Raw genomic sequence first — 23,037 nt, 5'->3', positions numbered from 1 at the left:
ACTGTTTTCTCTGCCTGAGATGTTCTGGCTCTGACTTCTTAGTTTAAACATACTTTTTGCTTTTGTGAGCTCTTCCCTGACCACTCCATCTAAATAGGTTCCCTTCTACCATCCCCAGACCTTGACTCATACCTGAACATCCTGTTTGTTTCTTTCGAAGCACTTCACATTTTATAATTACGTTTATGTTTGGTTATTGATTTTCTGTGTCCCTCACTAGACTATTTCACCCTTGCTAACCACTGTATATACACAATGCTTTACACACAATGGACAGTCAAAAAATATATGGAATGAGTGAATTTGTATTTGTCCCACAAGACAATGTGGGAAACAAGACTGATTTTACAGCTTCAGGACAGGTTAGCATTTAATCATACGGCAACTTCTGATGACTATTTGGTTTTGTATTTAAAGTTCTGTTAACTACAATAATTGGATACTCACCTAATGTAGATTTATTTTTGCTGACTAGCCAACAATGATAGCCAAACAGAGAAGACAAGCTGACAGAAAACATAGCTGCAGCAAAGAATAAAAACATAATATGGAACTTGGCTTGAGTATCAGGTAGGCCATTCTATAAAGAAAGGAAGAAAATAAAATGTTTTGTCAAAGGGATAAGTATTCCCCTACTTTTATAAGTAAGATTTTTTCCGTAAAATTTTTCTTAAATTTAGGTATGGAGAAAGATATATGGCTTTATGTTAAAACTTTGAGGAAAAAATACATCTTCAGATTCGAATAAATGTTTACTAGAACATGAATATATATGTATATATATATATATATGGAAAATATATTAAAATTTGGGATATTTATTTTCTTTTGTATAACCAAATTCATAGAAAAATTGTGATGTCTGTAAACTATATCAGTAGGGAACAAGATAAAACAAGCTATAAAATATAGCTTTTAATTTACTTCCTGAAAATGTTTTGTTAACATACTCCAGATTTACAAATGCTTAAACAGTTTGATTATACTGCCAGAAAATGGAATGTTAATTGGCACAATTTAGCTACTCTTCTCATTGATGTTTTACATCACTACAAACAACAGCATCAACTACAAACACACAGAACACATCCACAATAATACTTCAAGCTACTTTAAACAACGTCGTCACAAAAAAGATCAACACTAGTTTATAACACCTGTCTAAAATAAACCTTACAGTACCCATGGGATGAAAAAGGCCATCTCAAAGCAAAACCAGGCTGCTCCTTGTTCGTGTCCAAGGAGACCTGGAGTCCCTCTAGAATGGCAGGCTTGGGGACACTTAGTGAAGCACCAGAGCTGCCAGGACATGTCCCCTTCTGATATTCTATTTCAATATCCTGTAGTACCTGTCAGATTGACCCAGGTCACAAGATCTCACTGATAGCTTTTGACAGCAGAGTCATCACAGTGAAAACCAGTCGTTCCTTTACAAATTTATTTGTGGTATGGAAATAAAACCATCCACAGGAATGAGGAGCAGTGAGGCCACAGGCTCTCAGACATTCATTAGAGATCATTCTTCCAGCTGGACACTGGAAGTATCCTTGAACGCTAGGCCATGTTCATTCACCTGTGGATTCCTAGCACTTAGCAATATAACTGGCACATAACAGGATTCAATAAATCTTTAGTATTGAATGTGGTTCAAATCTCACATCAGTGATCTAGCAATTCAGAAAGCCTTACCATAAGAAAGGATAATTTAATGAATGTAATAAAGCAACCCTACAGGGGATAACTGTTATTTTTTTACCATTGTTTGGTGTTGTAAGGAATATCTCTGGGTATTTAAAACACATAGTTCTAACTTCATTTTGCTTATGTTTAAAATATACAGTGAAGAAAACAAATGAGCTGCCTAAAGCATATACAATACCTAATAACAATTCAGGACATTATAGGTATAATAGTTTAATAATAGTTTTACACATAAAGAAATACTTCTATTTTTTCAATACTAAGAAAAACATTCTTCTTATATAGTCAATTCTCGTTATTCGCAGTGGTGCTGTTCTATAAAGTTGCCATGAACACCGAATTTGTGAATCCTGAACCATTTCTCCTGGGAAGATACAGCGTTAGGGTCCTGTAAGCCTCTGGTCACAATATTTTTGTCAAATGATCAATACGTAACCTTGTTCTGTGTGTTTCTGCTTATAAAACCTAATTTATACCTTATTTAATGCATATTAAATAACAGAACTCACAGCCACCAGCACCATAACTCAGGTCTGAAGGAAGCTTATCTAAACACTAAACACATGTATTTTCTCCATCAGGCACATCTCAGTCTCCTCTTCTGCTCAAACACTAGACAGCACTTCAGCGCTAGGCTTGAAGACCTTTTAAACAATGAAATCACCAACAGAAAAGCACAAAAAATGCAAAAGACATGGCACTAAATAGAATGAAAAAGCACACTTATTTACAGTATGTGAGTTCCAACAGGAAGGCAGCAGGTCCTCTGGTTTGATCTCAACTAGAAATGTGCACGTGGGTGACTCACATTTTCCCTACTCTGTGCATGTTTGCAAATGACCACAAAAGCTACGTTGAGTATTGACTCTGAGGTTACAGATGTTAGCAAGTACGTGAATTCACAAACACAGAATCTGCGAATAATGAGGACTGACTATATATAAGTTAGCGCTCTTCTATAAAATTAGTGTCAGGATTAATTCACTACTGAAAATCTATAATATACCAAAAAAAGTCACCAAGGTAATGACTTACGGTCCAAAATTTGATAAAATACTGTAAATCTGTAGCAGCAATAAAAAGGCAGTACAGCAGAGAATAAGCCAAGAAAAGGAGGAAAAATTTATAATTTGAAAATCCAACACAATTGTTCACCCTGTTAACAAAACAAAAACAACATTTTCAATGAGTTTTACATTGTCACCCTAGGTTTACATATGCTCAACCTTAATACAAATATTTTGTTTCCTAACATTTAAAATTTATTGGCATTTCTTTAAGCATAACTCAGAAGATTTCTTTATACATACAAACATTAAAAAATCCACTTCACTAAACTGTGAGAAATCTACTAATATCAAGCAGATAAAAGGAATTTTCTAAGTTGTTCTCTGTGTTACCTTTGGGTTTGATTTCTAACTACGATTAAGTAATTTAAAAATCTTTCAAGTTTTCCCAAATTAGATGAAATTTCTTCAGAGACTACTTGCATGCCGTCAGTATAGCACTGAAGCAACCAGATTATCAAAGCCTATTAAGTGGTAGGTTTAAGAAAAGAAACAGGACTGGGAACCAGACAGCCAGGTTGTCGTGCACATTTGATGCTAAATAACTCTGTGGCCCTGATAAAGTGCTATCGTCTCTAAGAATTTCATTTTCCTTATCTGTCAAACAAGCACTCTGAGATCCTTTCTGAGAGCCAGCTCTATGTTATGATTCCGAAAATGGAGATATATAATTCTCAGTCCTTACTCTGAAATCACTCTGTTTGGTAAGAGGGGTGGTAAGAATTCAAACTACTGTACCAATAAACATAAATACAAATACAACTCATACTTTACAGTCACACTTTTTCTATCAAAGCCTTTTCCCCCCTTTTCATAAAGACAAGGGAATTCCTAGATAATGTATGTGACACAACACCGAAGCGGAACTGGCTGCTATCTTCACGGGTTCACTTTGTTAATTGGTATAATAAACTCATTGCATAGAACACATAGGTGTTTCTTCTCCTCAAACACCTTTGTTCCTACTCTAATGTTAGTATAAGGTAATCTTGCTCTCTACTGACTTTGCCAATAAACTGAAACATTTTTCTTTCTCTCTTAAGGCGAAATTATGTTCATATGAAAAATGTTTACTCAGTTACACAAGATGAACAAGTTCTAGATCTGCTGTACAACACTGTGCCTGTGGTTAGCAACCTGTACTGTGGAGTTAAAATTTTGCTAAGAGGACAGAGCTCATGGTGAGTGTTCGTACAATTAAAAAAATTTTTGTAATTAAAAAAATTCAAAAGTCAAACACTGGGCTTATGAATAAACAGAAATTTGGAACAAAAATGGAAAATGTGTACATCTTCTACCTTAAAAAATATAAGGCAAAGGGAACAGCATTAGATTTAGTAATTTTGGAACTTAAGGGTATTGTGTATGACAAATGCATAAAGAAGACAAAACTGTGGGTGCACGCTGTATGAAAACAGTAACATTTGCAGTTCTAGAGATTCCAGTGTGAGTGCAAACCAGTTACTGAGATTGCCTCTTACGACATCTGAACGAAATAATGGCAAGAAATAATACTGCAAACAGTTCCATACTAGCCTAGCCTAAATGTATTCTGTCACAAAAGGATACAGGATATTCCCCGTGCTTCCGTGCGCTGGTTTCAAGAGGAGAGAACGGGCAGACAAAGGCTGGGTGCGTTAAGACTGGACATGTGGATGGAGACAACGGCTCTTTTGTGGATGAGGGGAAAATGAGAAGGGACAGGAAAGACTGATTCTCTTCCTGCAGGAATGTAAGAAGCAGCTTTTGTATTAGATGACAAATAGCGTTTTTATAGAAAGGAAAATGATTTTGAACGTAGATTTTACAACATGTAATTTAGCTGACTTTAACTTCTCCTTAGGGTCATGGTGTAATTTGCCATGTCAGAGCCAGGAAACAGGAGAAAGTCAGTAAATAAAGACCAGGTATTTTAGAGTCTGATGGGTACTTTGAACTTGAGGAAATACAGTAATAATATTTATTTTTAATAACCTCTTAGTCTCATCATGACAGACAGCTTTTGGTTAGACATTTTAACTGCCTACTGCTCTGTAGACTCAATTTGAAAAGGAAGTGCATGTTTCTGAGTCTGAATGACTTTATATGGAGAAATAAAACACATTCTAGGTAAATATGCCTTATATGTTGTTTAAATTCAGGGTAAATAGCTCTTGGCTCTGTTTTAGGGAAATTGCTTTCTGAGTCTAAATTGGAAAAAGAACATAATACAAAAAAAAAAAAAAAAGATGGAAAGAAAGTAGCCTCTGAAGTCCGAAAACCTTGCTATATGACTTTAAGCCCACTCTTTAATTTATCTGAGGCTCAACTTTCCTCTTCCTTAAAATGAAACAAGTAATTCCTAATAATATCTGTCACTGTTATAAGGATTACAGAGTTTTACAGATATATGGATATATCATCTTTAGACATTACAGGCACTCAATAAACTGAGGCTAAAATTATTTAATTTAATTAGGGCTACCTAACCACTGGCAAGCATGTCAAGGTATACTGTTAATATAATTAATTGATAAATGAAAATTTTATATTAAAAGAAAAAGCACTTCTCTGACAGGAAACCCAATAAGGCAAATACTACAGGATCTCCACTTTAGTTAAAAAAGAAGTGTGAGGTTGATCCCCTGCACCCTGAAGGGTACTCTTAACTGGCCACCGCAGACATGGCTGAAGTCACTGAGAACAGAAGAGGTATGGCTCTATGATCTTTCCAACACTAAAAGTTGACAGATACTGAACTTCAAAATCATACACAAGACCTGGATAAAAAGGTTCCCCACAGTTTGGGAACATACTAAAGGTCTTAGTAAGTGACTGTTACACATTCACATAATGGCTGTAAAGAAGATCTTTTATATACTGATATGAAACAATTTCCAGGATATATTAAGTGAAGGGAGAAAAAGGCAGAGACCCAGTCCATAAGGCAAACACTTGTGTTAAAAAAAATGTGTAAAAAATTTTCTTGTGTGTATAAAAAATATTAAACGCACACATACAGATTTTTTTTTTTTTTTTTTTTTGCGGTACGCGGGCCTCTCACTGTTGTGGCCTCTCCTGTTGCAGAGCACAGGCTCCGGACGCGCAGGCTCAGCGGCCATGGCTCACGGGCCCAGCCGCTCCGCGGCATGTGGGATCTTCCCGGACCGGGGCACGAACCCGTGTCCCCTGCATCGGCAGGCGGACTCTCAACCACTGCGCCACCAGGGAAGCGCACACATACAGATTTATATCTGAAAAGCACACGTGACATTTAGCAACCAACACCGGTTCCCTGTGAGGAGTGGAAGGAGGTGGGGAGGAGGGGCTAAGAAGAACACCTGCACCTTTTTATTTTTGAATTTAGAACTGCGAGTGTGTATTATCTGTACATTTTTTCATTTAGAATTTTAATTTGAAATTTAAAATAAATAAAATGGCTGCTCCATTAGCTGGCACCAGGTGAATATTAGGTCCTCAGCACCAAACCCTTCACAAGTCGACCTGGCTACTGCTTTCTGCAAGGGAGTGCCCGGATCTGGATGGTGGCTGGGGCAGTGGCTGCAGCACAGGAGGTGACAGTGCAGAGAAGCAGCAACACAGAAGCTGAAAGGCACTGCAGTCAGTCCATTCAACTTCTTCCACATTGCCACGCAGCGTGAAGGTGACAACAGGTAGTGTATAGACATGTAATCTGAACCCATTTTTTAAAAACTCTAGGGTCACATCTGTTCCTCTTATTTAATAGGGTCTGTCAAAATTTAAAAGATTATCCAATTATGCTATGTTTCTTTTAAAGCCAAATTAATTTCAGGTTTAGGAAGACTGCTATCAGGACTTGCCTGGTGGCGCAGTGGTTAAGGATCCACCTGCCAATGCAGGGGACACAGGTTTGAGCCCTGGTCCGGGAAGATCCCACATGCCGCAGAGCAACTAAGCCCATGAGCCACAACTACTGAGCCTGCACTCTAGAGCCTGCGAGCCACAACTACTGAGCCCACGAGCCACAACTACTGAAGCCCGCATGCCTAGAGCCCACGCTCCGCAACAAGAGAAGCCACTGCAATGAGAAGCCCGCGCTCAGCAATGAAGACCCAATGCAGACAAAAATAAATAAATTAAAACAAACAAACAAACAGAAAGACTGCTATCATAGTAAATCATCATTTCTATATGTGTAATTTTCTGAGGATAGCAAGGGCATGGCAAGCTTTATAGGTGTGCACTAGCTTGGGATTAATCCTGTTTCCAGCTCTCCATTATTACCACTATCTGTTACTACTTTAAGATAGGAAAACGGGAGTGAACTCTATGCCCCTGATTTCTTTACCACTCTGCTCAATCACAGCTAGACCACCCAGCTATCCAGAAAGGAGGAGAAAAGCCGAGAAAGCATGTGTTCCTGGCCAGGCCCTCACTGGGTGAGAGTGGCCTCTGGAAGCATTAATGCCCTGGCACTTCTGAATTGCCTGGATTATGAGCTGAACAAACCCCCCAGACATAAGACAGCCCTCAGGCAGAGAAGCAAAGAAAAGGCAGTGCCCAAAGTGGGAGCAGTGGGTGGGCTTGGGAACTGTCCACCGCAGGTGCAGAGAATGCACAGGTGGATGGTGGGGATATGGTGGTGGCGGGGAGGGACTGACAGCAGGTGTTACTGGAAGGATCAACAGAGGAGTATAAGGAGGACTAAGAAAACGTATAATTGGAGATGTCAGGGGGAAAGAACTTGCTGAGAAAGAGAACAGAATGAATGGAATGAAGGAAAGAATGAGGAAAGCAAAAGAATGACCTCAAATGAAAATTAATACTCCAAAGAGAGGTTATTTACTGACAACTTTCTCTGAGAGGAGCATTATTCTCACAGGCATTAACTAGCCTTGACATGTTAAAGCAGAAAATCTAGGTGAAGAAAAGTACGGGGTACCCTGGAAAGAGATAAATAACATTGCAAACCCGACATTCCTCTATTGTTTCCGGCAGCTAAGATAACCATTTACTATGTATGTTTCCACCTACCCCCAGTGTAGATTTGTGGGCACGTCTACCTTTCCCTAGTGCCATCCCTGAAAGAAGATAAGGCTTTTAGAATGATCATGCTTAATATCTAAATCCGACCTGGCTGGCAACTTTAGCGTGGTTTTCACAGGGATGTGCACATTGAGATGAAGAATTTTAAGGTAGAAAAATCAACCTTCATTAGTTAAATAGATCTTTCAAACAATCCTCTATTAAGTTATCTAATTTCATGATTTAGACTTTTTTTAAAAAAATTTAATGAATTCTAAGTGGAAACCCTTGTTTAAACATATGTGTGTATTTGTATATTTCCTATTCTACTCCTAAATGTTAAGTTTTATTTAAAATAGATTGTTAAAGCTCTAGATGAATTCATTCTTTATTAGAAACTTTGAGTGCACTGTCGTGTGTAATTTATGTGTACATTTTGGTGTAATTTCTGAGAAGTATTTTAGAATCTCTGTGTTTATGCATGTGCATAAAAAGAAAACCAGTTGTTCTGAGCAAATATGAGAAAATAACTTTTACATTGTTAACCTACTGGTGTTAAAATTATTTCACGGAAACTCTCCTGAATAAAGGCTCTTTTGAGCTAACTAAACAAATACTAGAAACTTAATCTGAAAGGTCCTCCTAGGTCAGCTAAGGCAAGATTTCATTTATAAAAAGATTTAAATAGATCTATGATTCAACTTGTTATGTTATAACGGACAGAAACTTCTTTAAGTATAGAGCCATACTCACCATGGGCAATGATGATCCATCTTCAAAATACATCTAAAAAAAAACCACACATACAAAACTCAACATCCCACAAAATTTTAATCCCAATACATTACAAAGAGGAAATACTATTTCAAAAGAGTCATGGTGAGTAAAATATTGCAAAGTTATTTACTTATCTAAAAACTGAATAGTAGCCAAAGTCTTCATCTAAAATAAACACACTACGGCCAATTCTAGACGATCCAATAGTAGAACTTTAAATTCAAAATATACATACTTTAAGATGCAAATAAAACAATTTTCTAAAAACAAGCAGTATGTAATATACAACTCTTATGCTAAAGATAAAGTGCAAAATGTCAACAGATTTACACAAAGTCTGGATAAAGCTTTTCCGTTAATATCCAACCTTAAGCCGAGTAGCACTGTCCTTGTCGTGTAAGTATATAATAACATCTGACTGTCATGAAGCCAACTGAGTTATCTTTATGAAGAGGGAAATGAATCACAGAAGTACTTGTTAACTAGAACCTGCCAAGTATGAGCTGCGAAAAATCATGCACTTCATTCATATCAGCGAAAATCTGGGGGGAGAGGGGCAACCAATCACAGCCCTCAGCCACACTCACATTAATGCAAGGGACCATGCTGGTTATACTTCCTAAATAAAGGTCTGAGAAGCATGAATAAGGAGAAAAGGAAATAATGTGGAAAGTGGTGAGAAAAGAAACATATTAAATAAAAAGACCACCAGCATGTAGACATTTTAGAAGTAAAAGGTTTTCTTACTTATCACAGACGGAACAGTGATGGCAGCGATCTGGTTTTATAAGTTGGCATCTGTCACAATAGCGGATTGCTATGAAAAAAGAGTTCCACTTAGCCTTAGATTTAACAGTGAATTGAATATACAATTAAATAGCTTTTAATCATCTATCCAAATTTAAATTCTAAAAAGCATAATGAATTTAAATTCGGTAAAAATGACATATCCGACTGCGTAAATACAAAAATGGAATGACTTGCCTATAGCTTCAGTTCTCTGGAGAGGTTTCCCAAGAATAGAAAATCTTTTGGGGAAATTTTTCTAAGGCACGCTCAACTATAAGTATACTATATAATTATAAAGCAGTCACAGTAAGATTCACAAAGGGTGCAACCATGTCCATTTCTATCAAAGTAAACAGAATGTCTCCCTCGACTAAATCAATTCATTTCCAGTACCCTGCCAGGATAACTAGGGGAGGATACAACCACATTCTAGAAGTTTTTTGAGAAACACATTTTAGAAATTTGTGAATAAACTCAATTGGTTGCTTGAATTGGGAAAGCACTCACATCTTTTCTGCTGGGTGAAATACAAGATTAGAAGTGAGTATTGCAAGAGGTATTTCCAATAGAGAATTTTAATTCTTGTGACTGAAGTCCTGATCCTTTCTTCTCTAATACAGATATCAAAGACAATTATGGAGGACTGATCTGGAGATGCTCCTTCAGTACACAGGCATCTGACAGGATGCACTCAGTCTGACAAAATTACAGGAGATCAGTTTAGTGGGCAGTCCAGTAGGACCAGCAAAACCAATACTAATGAACTTAAAATTTGGAAAAAATACTTGCAACACACAGTTACCAAGATCATATTAGCTAATACTATAATCTCTAAAAAACAGAAATGGTTGCTATAAACTAAGAATAAAATGAGGTTTATTTTTAAGACAACAAGGCCTAGATGGAGTTGTTTTCAATACTGAAATAATTCCTTAATCATTCTCTTATAACTTTCTTTTTCAGAAATTCCAGAGATGGATGGCATGGCCTGCTCATCTCCTGAATGAAGAAGCCTCACAGGTACATCCCAAGTGAAGGTCTAAGGTATTACTGGCTCATGCAAAGTATCAAAGTGTGAGGCAGTGTTGTCCAGAAGGAATATAATGTGAGCCACATGAGTACTTTTAAATTCTCTAGGAGCTACGTTAAAAGAAGTAAAAAGAAACAGGGGAAATTAATTTTAATTATATATATATATATATATATATATATATACACACACACACACACACACACACATATATATATATATTTTTTTGCAGTACACGGGCCTCTCACTGTTGTGGCCTCTCCCGTTGCGGAGCACAGGCTCCGGACGCGCAGGCTCAGTGGCCACGGCTCACGGGCCCAGCCGCTCCGCGGCATGTGGGATCCTCCCAGACCGGGGCACGAACCCGTATCCCCTGCATCGGCAGGCGGACTCGCAACCACTGCGCCACGAGGGAAGCCCCTTAATGATATATTTTATTTCACCTAATATATCCAAAATATTATTTCAACATAAAATTAATATAAAATATTAGTGACATATTTTACTTTTTTTTATACCAAGTCTTTGAAACCTGTTATGTGTTTTACACTTACGGTCACATTTTAAGTTGTCAGTAATCACAACTTAAAGACTAGTGGTTACCACAATGGACAGCACGGGTCTAAAGTCACAGAATTTCCAGGTGAGTTCTGATGTGCAATGCTAGATTCTCTCCAAGTGGTGATTATCTCTAAAGTACACTGGGGTAAAAAAAACCTTTCAAATTAAAGTGGGCAATAACTCACAAGAAATCAAAACAATGTAGAAAAAGGTTTTGTTTACAGTCTTTCAGAAACAGAAATTTAGTCTTATAATAAAAAAACACTCCACGTGCCATATTATATTCAACTAAAATCATCCCACTGGAATTTTAAATGAGCCATCTAATTATCACTTAAAAAGTCTTAACAGTGGAGGGGGCATTTTATTTTAACTGTCTTGCTTGAATTTTTTGAGAATTTATTCATGTATTATGTGATTTAAAACTTTTTTGGTACATGTTGAAAAGGAAACATGACCAACATCTGTGTGCAAAATGATAAACTAATTACCTCACTTCTAATGGTTACTTTCCTTTTCAAAAAATCTACAAATATTTTTTTGTAGGAAAGGATCGATAGCAAGGGAGAGCTAAGAAAGCAAATAGTCCTCATTAATAAAAATAAAAATAAATAATAATATAATAGAGTTTGGAAAGCCCTGTAAGAAAGCAGGAGATGGTTGGATCAGAAGAAAGCACAGGACAAACAAGTGAGATGAGGAGACTTAATACCTGCCTCACTACACCCTACACCCAAGTCCGTATATGGTTGACTTTGTTCTCTGTGTACAGCAGTCAGTATATAGGCAGCTAGTATTTTTCTCTTTTAGGTTTGGAAGAAAGACTGTGGACTGAGAATGAATGGGAAAACCCCAAATTATATTGCCATCTACTTTCTTCAGTTCTCTTAAGACGTATAAAGTGTGTGAACATCAACTGAGCCTTTCAGTTGCTTTAGTCCACGGCCTTTCGCAGGGTGAAGAAGGAAGTTATCCAAACGACCCAAGGGTCTTGGCTGGGGATGGGGTAAGAAGGAGCCTGCTCACATTCCTGCCTTGGGGGTACTGTGGCTGCTTCACTGGACGTCCTTTCTGCATCATGATTACCTTTACGTTCCACATGTTCCAGAAGGAGAGCAATCACACCAGCATTATAATGTATTACACTTTCTGTAATTTGAGTCAGTGACTCTAGTCAGTTAATATTGATTTTAGCATGCATCCAGAATTTCTGCACTAAAAATAGAAAGACTGTATCAGGAAGTTCAGATTCTGTCCCAGACTGTCACAAATACTGAGAAACGTAAGTTCATCCCAGGAGACAGGCACACAATACAAGAGATGACAGCCTTACCAGTACATAACCCACACAAGAAGATAACTTACAAATCCAAAGGGCAGTTGTTATTAATGAATAGTAATACTCTATCCTGGTATGACTTATACTCCCCTCCTTGGCCTTAATGTGGTGTAGCAAGGGGTCTAGTAGAAAAAGCACTTCACTAGGAATGAGGAGACGAGATTTTTGCACCTGATACTGTCACCGCCATTAACTAGTTTCGGCAACTTGTGTAGTAACTTATTTTTAGGGGGCTTAAATTTCCTCAATATTAGTTTAGGCTTATGCGGAGTCAATACATGTAAACATACATAAGCACATCGCTCTCTTTATGGGATAGAACCAGTGGCATAATATTAAATCAGGGAATGACCACTTGCTCATTGAGAAACAGTAAAAGCAACAGAAAAAAAATCAAGTGTGAAGCTTAGCGTTATATTCAATTATGACTCTAAAGTGAGTCAGAAACAAATATAAATAATATAAAAATATTAACGAGGTATTTTACAGTCCTTTTTTCATACCAAGTCTTGGAAACTAGTTGTGTGTTCTACACTTAAAGCACATCTCAATTTGGACTAGCCACGTTTTAAGTGCTCAACAACCACATGGGGCTAGTGGCCACTGAAAGGGACAGGATACGTCTAAAGTCACAGAGTTTCTTTCTGGGTGAGCCTTTGTGGGCAAGTACCAGCAGTCCATGTGTATCAGTTTTTAAGACAATTCTTTAATTAGATAGCTGTTAAATTACCTTAAAAATCTTAGTCCAAGTAAATGAGATTTATTGAGTTGCTTTTGTAAAAAAAAAAAAAAAAATACCATAAATTTTAAAGATAAAGAAATTTTATCAATACCCGAATTAAGTTTTGTATAATTTACATACTAAGTTTTAAATTTATGTAAAATTATCAATGTTATGTTCATAACAGATACTGCTCTTTTGAATTAAATAAGAATAGGAATTAAAACTTTAAAAATGAACGCAACTACAAATCAAGTTTCAGCAGTTCTAACATCTTCACTGAGTCACAGCTAGGAAGGCAGAATAGAAGTCAAGTCAGTTCAGACTTGGTTGAGATCTCTGTGCCATAGCATTACTCCTGTTTCCATTCTGTTTTATGGGACTGTACAGGAGAGATTTAATAATAATCCAAGCTGAAGCACAATGTGTTTCAATGAGTGCTTGACAGTTTCAAGTATAGATATGCTTTCTAACCATCACCACACCCCATCCTGCCAAAGCACTCGTTATCCTCTACCTCCAGACATGGTCCTGGTGTAGATGGGAAGGTCTCTGGCTGCTCGCCTAAGAACTTCCTGGTGGGCTTCTCCTCTTGGCTCTCTCTCTAGCAATTCTTTTTCTGCATAAGAGAGATGGAACTGTGGAAGAAAGTTAAATTTTAATCAGTGTTCTCAAAGAAATGATAACATATTTATCTACTATACCCAAAAAAAGGTATTTATAAAATATTAACAGTATATAGCATATAAATTCAGAGAGGTAATAGATTTAAAATCTGGGCAAGTCTGTTAATCTCATGGATCACTAGTTTATAAATCTAAAAAAAGGGAAGAAGAATAATAATACCTACTTCCTCAGATGTTTGTGAAACTCAAGAGAAATAAGGTATGTAAAAGTGCTTTATAAACTGTAGAGTTCTATCCAAATATTAGTTACATTAATAGATGAAATGGCAAAATAAACAAATTTGGTTCAATGGATGCATTTTTCAATTGGTTATAATTAAAAACAAAAATAGAAACAAATACATCAAGCATGTATTCTCATCTAAGTGAGTTTTAACTTAGGGATAATCATTACATGAATTCTCTAGCACTCAAAAGAACTAGTCATTGATTTTACTTCTTATACTGCCAATTGGACCCAACCAATTTAAAAAAATACTTATTTGAGAAAAATCAAAATTTGTTTGGGCTCCAACTTGATAATCACAAAAATACGGTTTTAAAAGTCTATTTGAACTCCTATAAATGTACTCCAGGAGTCATGTACAAGGGTATTCACAGCACCATTGTTTAAAATGTAAAAAACTAACCACAACCCAAATGTCCATCAAAAGGGGAATAGATAAACTGGAGTATGATCTATCCAAATAATGGAATCCTATACATGCACTTAACATTTAATGAACTACAGCTGTGTACAACCAAGACTCTCAACCTATTGATGAACAGATATATAAAATAAACTACTATATATTATTATGGTTAGGGATATGTATATATGATAAAATTATTTAAAAACAAGGAAATGATTAACACAAAACTCAGGAGAGCTGTTACTTCTTGAGAAATGCAGGGAAATACAACATAGAAGTACACAGAAGATACTTCAAATATAAATAATGCTTCTATTTGGTTGGGTGACTGTTTAGGTGTTTTCATTTTATTATTCTTTAAACTGTGCCTTATACATGGTTTTTGAATGTAAGACATATTTTACAATTTTTTAAAAGTTTTTAAAAAGTGATTTAAGTATGTCAATGAAGGAAAGAAAAACAATTTGATGAAAATGAGGTCATGATATTTGAACCTAAATCATTATCTTCAGAGAAATAAAAATTAAAAATCTTTGTTTAGAGGTTGATAATTCTACTGAGGTTATTTTAAAATTAGAAACAAATCTTCAGGGCTTCCCTGATGGCGTAGTGGTTAAGAATCCACCTGCCAATGCAGGGGACACAGGTTTGAGCCCTGGTCCGGGAAGATCCCACATGCCGCAGAGCAACTAAGCCCATGAGCCACAACTACTGAGCCTGTGCTCTAGAGCCCGTGAGCCACAACTACTGAAGCCCGCGTGCCTAGAGCCCGTGCTCCACAACAAGAGAAGCCACCACAACGAGAAGCCCGCGCACAGCAACAAAGAGTAGCCCCCGCTCACCACAACTAGAGAAAGCCCGCGCGCAGCAACGAAGACCCTACACAGCCAAAAATAAAAAAATTTAAAAAAAAAAGAAACAAATCTTCAGCTTCCAAATGTAAATAATTTTAAGGTACCATAATATTCACAAATGCATGATTTTTCATGTAGTTGTAAAATTTGACTCATTAAGGTAAAGAAAATAAAAATAAGTTTTCTCTAAGTAGAAATTTACATAATGTGAATGATTCTAAATTAGTATATCAAATTTACTTACATTAAATTAGTAGGTATGTTACAGTTAGGCCCCTTAAGAGTTTGTGAAAGATATTTGAAAAAAAGTATTCTCCACATTAAATATTCCTCCTGCAAGATGCTCACAGCATTTGCTTACTATTAACTAATTTCATAGTGTTTCAAATTACACTTTAACCAGTCCTTTTTCAAATGAATACGAATAACAAATAAATGAAGGCCACATTTATAAAGCCTTGGTGTATTCGTTCTATCAGATACTCGTCACTCGCCTGCTACCTTAAATCTCAGTTTATAAAACAAAATATATTTACACAATTTTCCGGATTGAATGACTATATAAATGACGGCAGTGAGTGGCAGTGAGCAGTGTTGAGTCTCAAACTCAGAATAAAAGGACCTTGCAGCCTGATCCTAGAGGCTGCGGCAGGAGTAGCAGCAGATTAAATACCTTAGAGTCAAAGAAAAGTTTGGGAACCACATTTCCAACAGGTGGAAAACTATCTCCCAATTGGATCGTGGATTCCTAGAATCTATTCCATTGTTTTCAGAGTTACTCTGAAAAAGCAGTTCACTGGGAAGCAGAGGCAATGAGAAAGCCGTCACCGTTCAGGTCTCACTAACAGAATTAAAGACCTAACAAAGAAAAATTCAAATTGCTTATTGACCCATCACATGCAATCATACTGGTTTATCAGAGGATCTGCCAGATTTTCTTTCTTACTTAAAAATACTAGGTTGGGCACCATGCACCTGTTGATGACACTACTTTAAAATTTGAAACATGCTATTATTCATTGTTTTTTAAAAAAGAAAACACTGACAAACAGGTAAGTGTACTGATGGGCTTTATAGAACTGTTTATCTTGTTTGGAAATATTTGAGTGGTAGAAAATGTATAACATCAAATGATGCTGTAATTCTGTAGTAGTCGAGAAAAGGCAGGGTTGATCTAGAGAAAGTATCTATGAACTTTGTACAGGTTGATTCCTCTGCCTAGAACATTATTCCTTACACTTTCTGGATGGCTCCTTCTCATTTTGCAGGTTTCAGCTTAAATGTCATCTTCTCAAAGAACTTCCACGATTCCCTTACTAGGGTAGGGACCCTGATCATTCTGTCCCTTCCCCCTGCCATACTCTCCATCAGGTCCATGCGTGATTTCTTTGTGCTACACACCATAATTTGAAATTATTTTGTTGGTTCATTTGTCCTTTGTCTGTCTCTTCCACAAGCATGTAACCCCACAAGAGGATCAAGCTTAGCACAGAGTAAGCCCTCTGCTAGAACTGTGGCATGGACAAAGGAGAAAGTACCAGGAAGCCTAAGTCAGAGCACTGAAGATCAAAGCAAAAGTTATTTTGTATCCTAGTCTCTAACTTTCCATTGTCAGAACCATCAGTCCCATAATTCAGGCAGATATATCTCCTTTGCCCATTTCTAAAAGTAATTTAAAACCTAGCATTGAAAGTTAGTTTCGTAAAAGACTTAATACTCAAAAGGAATAAAACCATCGACATTTTATTACATTTTCTACAGAGTTCTGGATCCTTTTAACTTTAGAGGTAAGTTCTAGTGAGTGTGGAAATGGAAGAGTCCTTAGTATGTTTAATACTTTTATAAATAAATAAACATTACACACTGCAACCATCAGGTCCTAAAAACCAAATACATGTTGGTGGAATTGTTATTTATGTAAGATGGATGTCAAAATATCTGGTTCTATCTTGGAATGCATCAAATATGCAGTCCCCTCCCCCTCAGAACACTTTTATGTACAAACGCACATCACAGATCTGAGGAAAGATGTAGAGATCTGAAGGAATGAGAGATCTCCTGGGGTGAAAAAGATAATATACCTGACCTCCAATCTTCCAGACTGCAGCAGTCCTTTGGTCAGTAATGCAAGCTGTTTTGTTTTTGTTTAAATTTTGTTTCAATTTTGACTTATAGAAAAATTGAGAAAATGGTACAAGGTTCCCATATATCCTCTCATCAACTTGCTAATATTCCTAACATCATATATTAACATGGTACATTTAGGACAATTAATGTATCAATATGGATATATTGTTATTAACCAAAGTCCACAGTTTATTCAGATTTCCTTAGTTTTCATTGAGGATCTTTTTTTCTGTTCCAGGGTCCCATCTAGGAGACCACAGTACATTTATTTTTCATGTTTCCTTACTCTTGGCTAAGACAATTTTTCAGATTTTCCTTGTTTTTGTTGAGTTTGACAATTCTGAGTAGTACTGATCAGGTATTTTGTAAGATGCTGCTCTACTGGAACTTTTCTGATGTCTATCTCATGATTAGACTGGGGTTACGGGTTTTGGGGAGGAAGACCACAAAGGCAAAGTGCCCTTCTCACCACGCCATATCAAGGGAACATACTATCAATGTGACTTAGCACTGTTGATGTTGGCTTTAATCACCTGGTTGAGGGAGTGTTTTTCAGGTTTCTCCGCTGTGACTCATTACTTCCCTGTCTTCACCCTGTACTCTTTGGAAGGAAGTCACCACATGCAGCCCACATTTAAGGAGTGGAGATTTATTCCCCTCCTTGAGGGCAGAGTATGAATAAATTATTCAGAATTCTTCTGTAAAAGAGATTTCTCTTTTCTCCCCATTTATTTATTCATTCAATCATTTCTTTGTATCGGTAGACTCAAAGATATTTATCATACTCTGAGTTATACTTTATTTATACTTTATTTAGTTATACTTTATTTATACTCTGAGTTATAAATGAACACTATTTTATTTATTTTCCTGCTGAAATTGTTCCGGCTTTGGTCACTGGGACATTTTCAACTGGATCCTATGTCCCTTTGATATACCACTGTCAATACATTTTATTTTATTTTTTGGAGTACCTTTTACTTTTTGGCATAAGACGCTCCAGGCTCATTTTCAAAATATCCTGCCCTAGTTCTAGAATCAGCCATTTCTCCAAGGAGCCCTTCTTCCTTTCCTTAGAGAATGATACTTGAAACCAACAGCTGGGATCAAACACAGTTTTCAGATTAAAGGAGAGTATAATTTTAAAAGGGTGCACAAATTAAGAAAGAACCCAGAATCCAATAATAAACAGAAAACTCAAAGAATTGTATTTCCTTTTTTGCTAGTTGTTTTTGACTTAGGACAAAAATTAAAATATAACCTCACTAGTATCTAAAATGTCCAAATTAAAACGGAGAACTTTTTTTGCCTATTAAATTCACAACAGCTTTCTTAAGAACAGCATGCAGCGCCAAGGTTCTGATAAAAACTGGTGGCTTTGGAAACTGCTGTAATTATTCTGGGAAACAATCTGGAAAGTGACTTAAGTTTCCTTCGTCTAGTAATTCAACTTCTGAGAACTTATATTAAGAAAAATAACCCAAAATAGGGGTAAAGCTCTATGAACAAACACTTTAACAACGCTGTTTATAACATGAAAAGTTGGGGTCGGACTAAAAATCCAGTGTTTCAGTGAGAATATCATGTTGTTATTAAAAATGACAATAAAACAAGGAAGAACTATTACATGAAAAAAATTGGAATATGTGTGCTCTGAATACCACTAGGAAAAATAACCAGAAAGAAATTCAGAATGTAAACTGGCTGAATTAGTGTGGTGGGATTTTTGTTTTTTCTTTTTCTTTCTGCCTACTCTTCGTTTTCAAAATATAATTTCGTATGGTTATATTACTTTAATATCGGGAAAAAATGTTATGAATTGAAAAATTATACTCTCTGAACAGTGACAAGAAAATATTTACATTATTTTCTTATATTATCTCTTCTCCTACTTTTTTAGTCCCAGTTGAAGTCCAAGACCCTCATTTTACAAGTGAGGGGGTCTCTGGCTGCAAATCAGTTAGAAGATTAAACCCAAGATCTTGCATTTTATTAATGGAATAACCCAAGATTCTTAACCAGCAAGCAAGGGCTCTTTCTTTCATGACAATGGTCTCCAGACTCTTTTTTTTTTTTTGCGGTACGCAGGCCTCTCACTGTTGTGGCCTCTCCCGCTGCGGAGCACAGGCTCCGGACGCGCAGGCTCAGCGGCCATGGCTCATGGGCCCAGCCACTCTGCGGCATATGGGATCCTCCCGGACCGGGGCACAAACCCGTGTCCCTTGCATCGGCAGGCGGACCCCCAACCACTGCGCCACCAGGGAAGCCCTGTCCAAACTCTTTCAATAATGTACCGCTACCAGTAAAAAATAATTTGAGACTGCACTGCCAATATATGCATATTTACTTATTTACAGATGTGCTATTAGCTAATATAGTATGTATCTTATATAAGAAACTTTAAAAAAGGAGAAACATAAAAGAACAGCATATAAATAGAAGTTTGGGTATTTCTTTCCTCCATGCGCCAACTGATGTCCTGGCACACGTCCCCTCCACAGCCCCCAACGTGGGGTCCACTCTTCATGCTAGAGCGTGGTGCAGTGACAAGAGTGCAGCCTCCATGGTCAAAAGGACTTTGCTTTGAACGTTATTAGCTCTGCCACATACTAGCGCTTGAAGCCTTAGGATAATTAGTTCATGTTCAAGCCTGCTGCTCCATCTGCACGATGGTAATAAATAGTACCCATCTCCTACAGTAATATGAATCAAATAAGGTATATGTCTTCTGTACAAAAGTCATCCAACAAGGCCTGGTACAAAACTGTAAATGCACTGTTATGAAACTCCACTACTCCCTCAATTCTGCGTTTTTTATCATTTCATTTTTCCTCTCTCTCTAACTGCTACTTCAAACCTTCTCTGCTCTTCCAAACCTCAGTCAACCTACTTCCCCCATTATTCTTAGTTGTTGATCTCACATATAATTTTAGGGAGAAATCAGAAGTCACTTCAACTTTCCGCCAAAGCTATAAACACAAACCTGCCTCTATACACATAACTTCTCAACTTTCAGTCATTTAACAAATATTTATTGCGTACCTTTTAGGGGTCAGACACTGCTCAGACACCAGGTACTGGTGATGGATTAGTGAATAAAACAGATAAAGTTCATGCTGTTGTAGAGCTTATATTCTAGGGATGGTATAAAAAATGACCATGGGATGAATTACAGAATGATATGCCATGGGGAGAAATACAGCAAGGTAAGGTTTAGAAGGATGCAGGGATAGGGTTTTGCTATTTTGGAGGAAGTGGTCATGGAATGCCTGAAAGATACTTTTGAGCAGAGACACAGAGATAGCAAGAAAATGAAGGACCTGGCCATGCAGTTATCTGTGAGAAGAGTGTTCCAGATCAAGGGGTAATAGCAGCTCTCAAGGCCCCTGAAGGAGACACATGCTTAGTGTGTTGACAGAACAGCAAGGAAACCAATGTGACTAAAACAGCATTACAGAGGGTCAGAGAAGTGGTGTGAGGCCAGGCCATGTGCAGCCTTTTAGGTTACAGTAGAGAATCAGGTGTTTACTCTCAGTGAGCTCAGATGTGACAGCAAAGTTCTGAGCAGAGGAATAATATGAACTGTCTTGTGTTTTGTTTTTATTTATTTATTAATTATTTTTTTTGTGCGATACGCAGGCCTCTCACTGTTGTGGCCTCTCCAGCTGCGGAGCACAGGCTCCGGACACGCAGGCCCAGCGGCCATGGCTCACGGGCCCAGCCGCTCTGCGGCATGTGGGATCCTCCCGGACCAGGGCACGAACCCGTGTCCCCTGCATCGGTAGGCAGATTCTCAACCACTGCGCCACCAGGGAAGCCCTGTCTTGTGTTTTGAAAGGATCACTCTGGAACTGTGCTGAAAATATACGGAAGAGGACAAACACAAAAGCAAGGAAACGTGCTGAGAGGGTGCTGTACATATACCAGCAGGGATGCTGGTGGCTTGGACCACGGTGGGAGCATGGAGGGGCACGAGCTAACACTTGCGTGCTCTGAGGGTATGGCCTACAGAATTGGGTGATTGATTGAGTGTAGCGTCTGAGAGAAAAAGAGTAGCGAAGGGTGACTCCAAGATTTTGATCTGAACAAGTGGAAGGATGGAATTGCCATTATTGAGATGGGAAAAATGTAGGAATAGAAGGATTTGGGGAGCAAGTAAAAAATCAGAAGTTTATTTTCAGGTACTTGGAATTTGAATTTGAAATTCCTATTAGATGCCAAATAGGAAGCAGGAAAGGAGTCTGGAGTTTAGGAGAGAGGATCAGGCTAATGAGTAATTTGAAAGCGATGAGATAGTATATAAAGTCATAATGTAGATAAATAAGAGAAGAGGTCCAGAGATTGAACTCTAGGATAATCCAATGCTTTAGAAGTTCAGGAGATAATGAGGAACCAGCAGAGGAGACCTAGAAGGAGCTGCCACTATAAATAAAAATAAAATTATTTTGATGAGAAAGGAGGTAAGCATATTCTAGAAAGAAAACTATGGCATGGTGTACACAGGAAACCATGTACATAAGAACTACTAGAGTACAAAGTGAGGAGTCAGAAATTTGGACAAGGGTCATCGTTGCCAAACTAGGGAGACTGGCCTTCACCCTGTGGGATGGGCAGAGTCACTGAATAGACACAAGCAGCAGAGTGAAGGATGGATTTTTGCAGAATTCTCCGAAGGGAATGCAGGCAAGATTGTCAAGGGTGACACCACAGAGAAGACTGCAATGTCTCAGATGACAGAGATGACCAAGACTCTGAATTACGGCAGGGATGGAAAATAAAGAGAAAGGGGCTTGAACTGAAAAAGAGAAGTTAGGAAGTGCAAACCTTTCCAGGATTTGGACGCTGGGGGAGGTGCAAGGATGCCAAGCTTCTGGCTGGAATGACAACGTGATTGGCAGTGGCATTAACCCGTAGAAGAAACAGATGAGTCACGGTTTGGGGAAGGAGAGGGTGGTGGCTTCAGTCTCAGATGTGTTGTGTTTGCGGTGTCAGTGCAGTGATCAAGGAGCTATGTTTGGCAGGGAGATATATAAATTTGAAATTCGTGGGAGAGGTCAGGCTAGAAACAGATCTGGGACATGTCAACACAGAGGTCACAGACAAACCACCAGAGTGGATGAGATGACCTATGATAAAAGTCAGCATTTTCCTTCAAACCTACAACTAAGGCCAGGATGAGGGTAAGAAAGATGATGGGAAAGAAGAGAACATGGTAGGAGGGAGGAAAAAGAGGTAGGAAAAAAAGTAAGTAGAGAGAAGAAGAAAAAAAGGCTATATATCTAATGCATTCTAGGCCAAGCACGCCATTAATACTGTGCAAATATCTGTGGCTTTGTTTTTAATATCCTTTCCCAGTTCATACAGCATATTTATTGGCCTTTTTGACCACAGCTGCATTTCAAACAGATTACTTCAGGACACAATTCTAAGTGATGCCTAGACTTCTTTTTTTTTTTTAACGTTAGCCTACTAAAACTACATTATTATTACTGGAGCAGAGTTTATTTCTATTCAATACCATATACTAGACTAAGTGCCAAGGGTCCAAAAATGAGTAAAACACAGTCCTCTGCTTCAAGGACATTTAACCAGGATCAAACACCCAGAAACGGGCTTCCCTGGTGGCGCAGTGGTTGAGAGTCCGCCTGCCGATGCAGGGGACACGGGTTCGTGCCCCAGTCCGGGAGGATCCCACATGCCGCGAAGCTGCTGGGCCTGTGAGCCATGGCCGCTGAGCCTGCGCATCCGGAGCCTGTGCTCCGCAACG

At 37.8% G+C, this 23,037-nt stretch overlaps 1 protein-coding gene across 3 annotated transcripts in view; it reads right to left on the bottom strand.

Moving 5' to 3' along the window:
• ZDHHC2 (zinc finger DHHC-type palmitoyltransferase 2) overlaps nt 1-23,037 on the bottom strand; it is a 67,755-nt gene that overhangs the window by 14,045 nt on the left and 30,673 nt on the right. For 2 of the 3 annotated variants that reach the window (XM_004277195.4, XM_033400639.2), the window contains exons 4-8: nt 13,489-13,609; nt 9,279-9,348; nt 8,508-8,540; nt 2,737-2,857; nt 448-580 (exon numbers count right to left, since the gene is read on the bottom strand). In XM_004277195.4, the coding sequence (XP_004277243.1) occupies nt 448-580; nt 2,737-2,857; nt 8,508-8,540; nt 9,279-9,348; nt 13,489-13,609 (478 nt within the window). The remainder of the gene's footprint in view (nt 1-447; nt 581-2,736; nt 2,858-8,507; nt 8,541-9,278; nt 9,349-13,488; nt 13,610-23,037) is intronic. The other variant, XM_049704143.1, reaches the window with a different exon arrangement.

This window comes from Orcinus orca, chromosome 21, assembly GCF_937001465.1.
Source record: "Orcinus orca chromosome 21, mOrcOrc1.1, whole genome shotgun sequence".
Lineage (NCBI taxonomy): Eukaryota > Metazoa > Chordata > Mammalia > Artiodactyla > Delphinidae > Orcinus > Orcinus orca.
The sequence above is the reverse complement of the archived record's forward strand: the minus strand, read 5'-3'. Positions and strand labels throughout refer to the sequence as shown.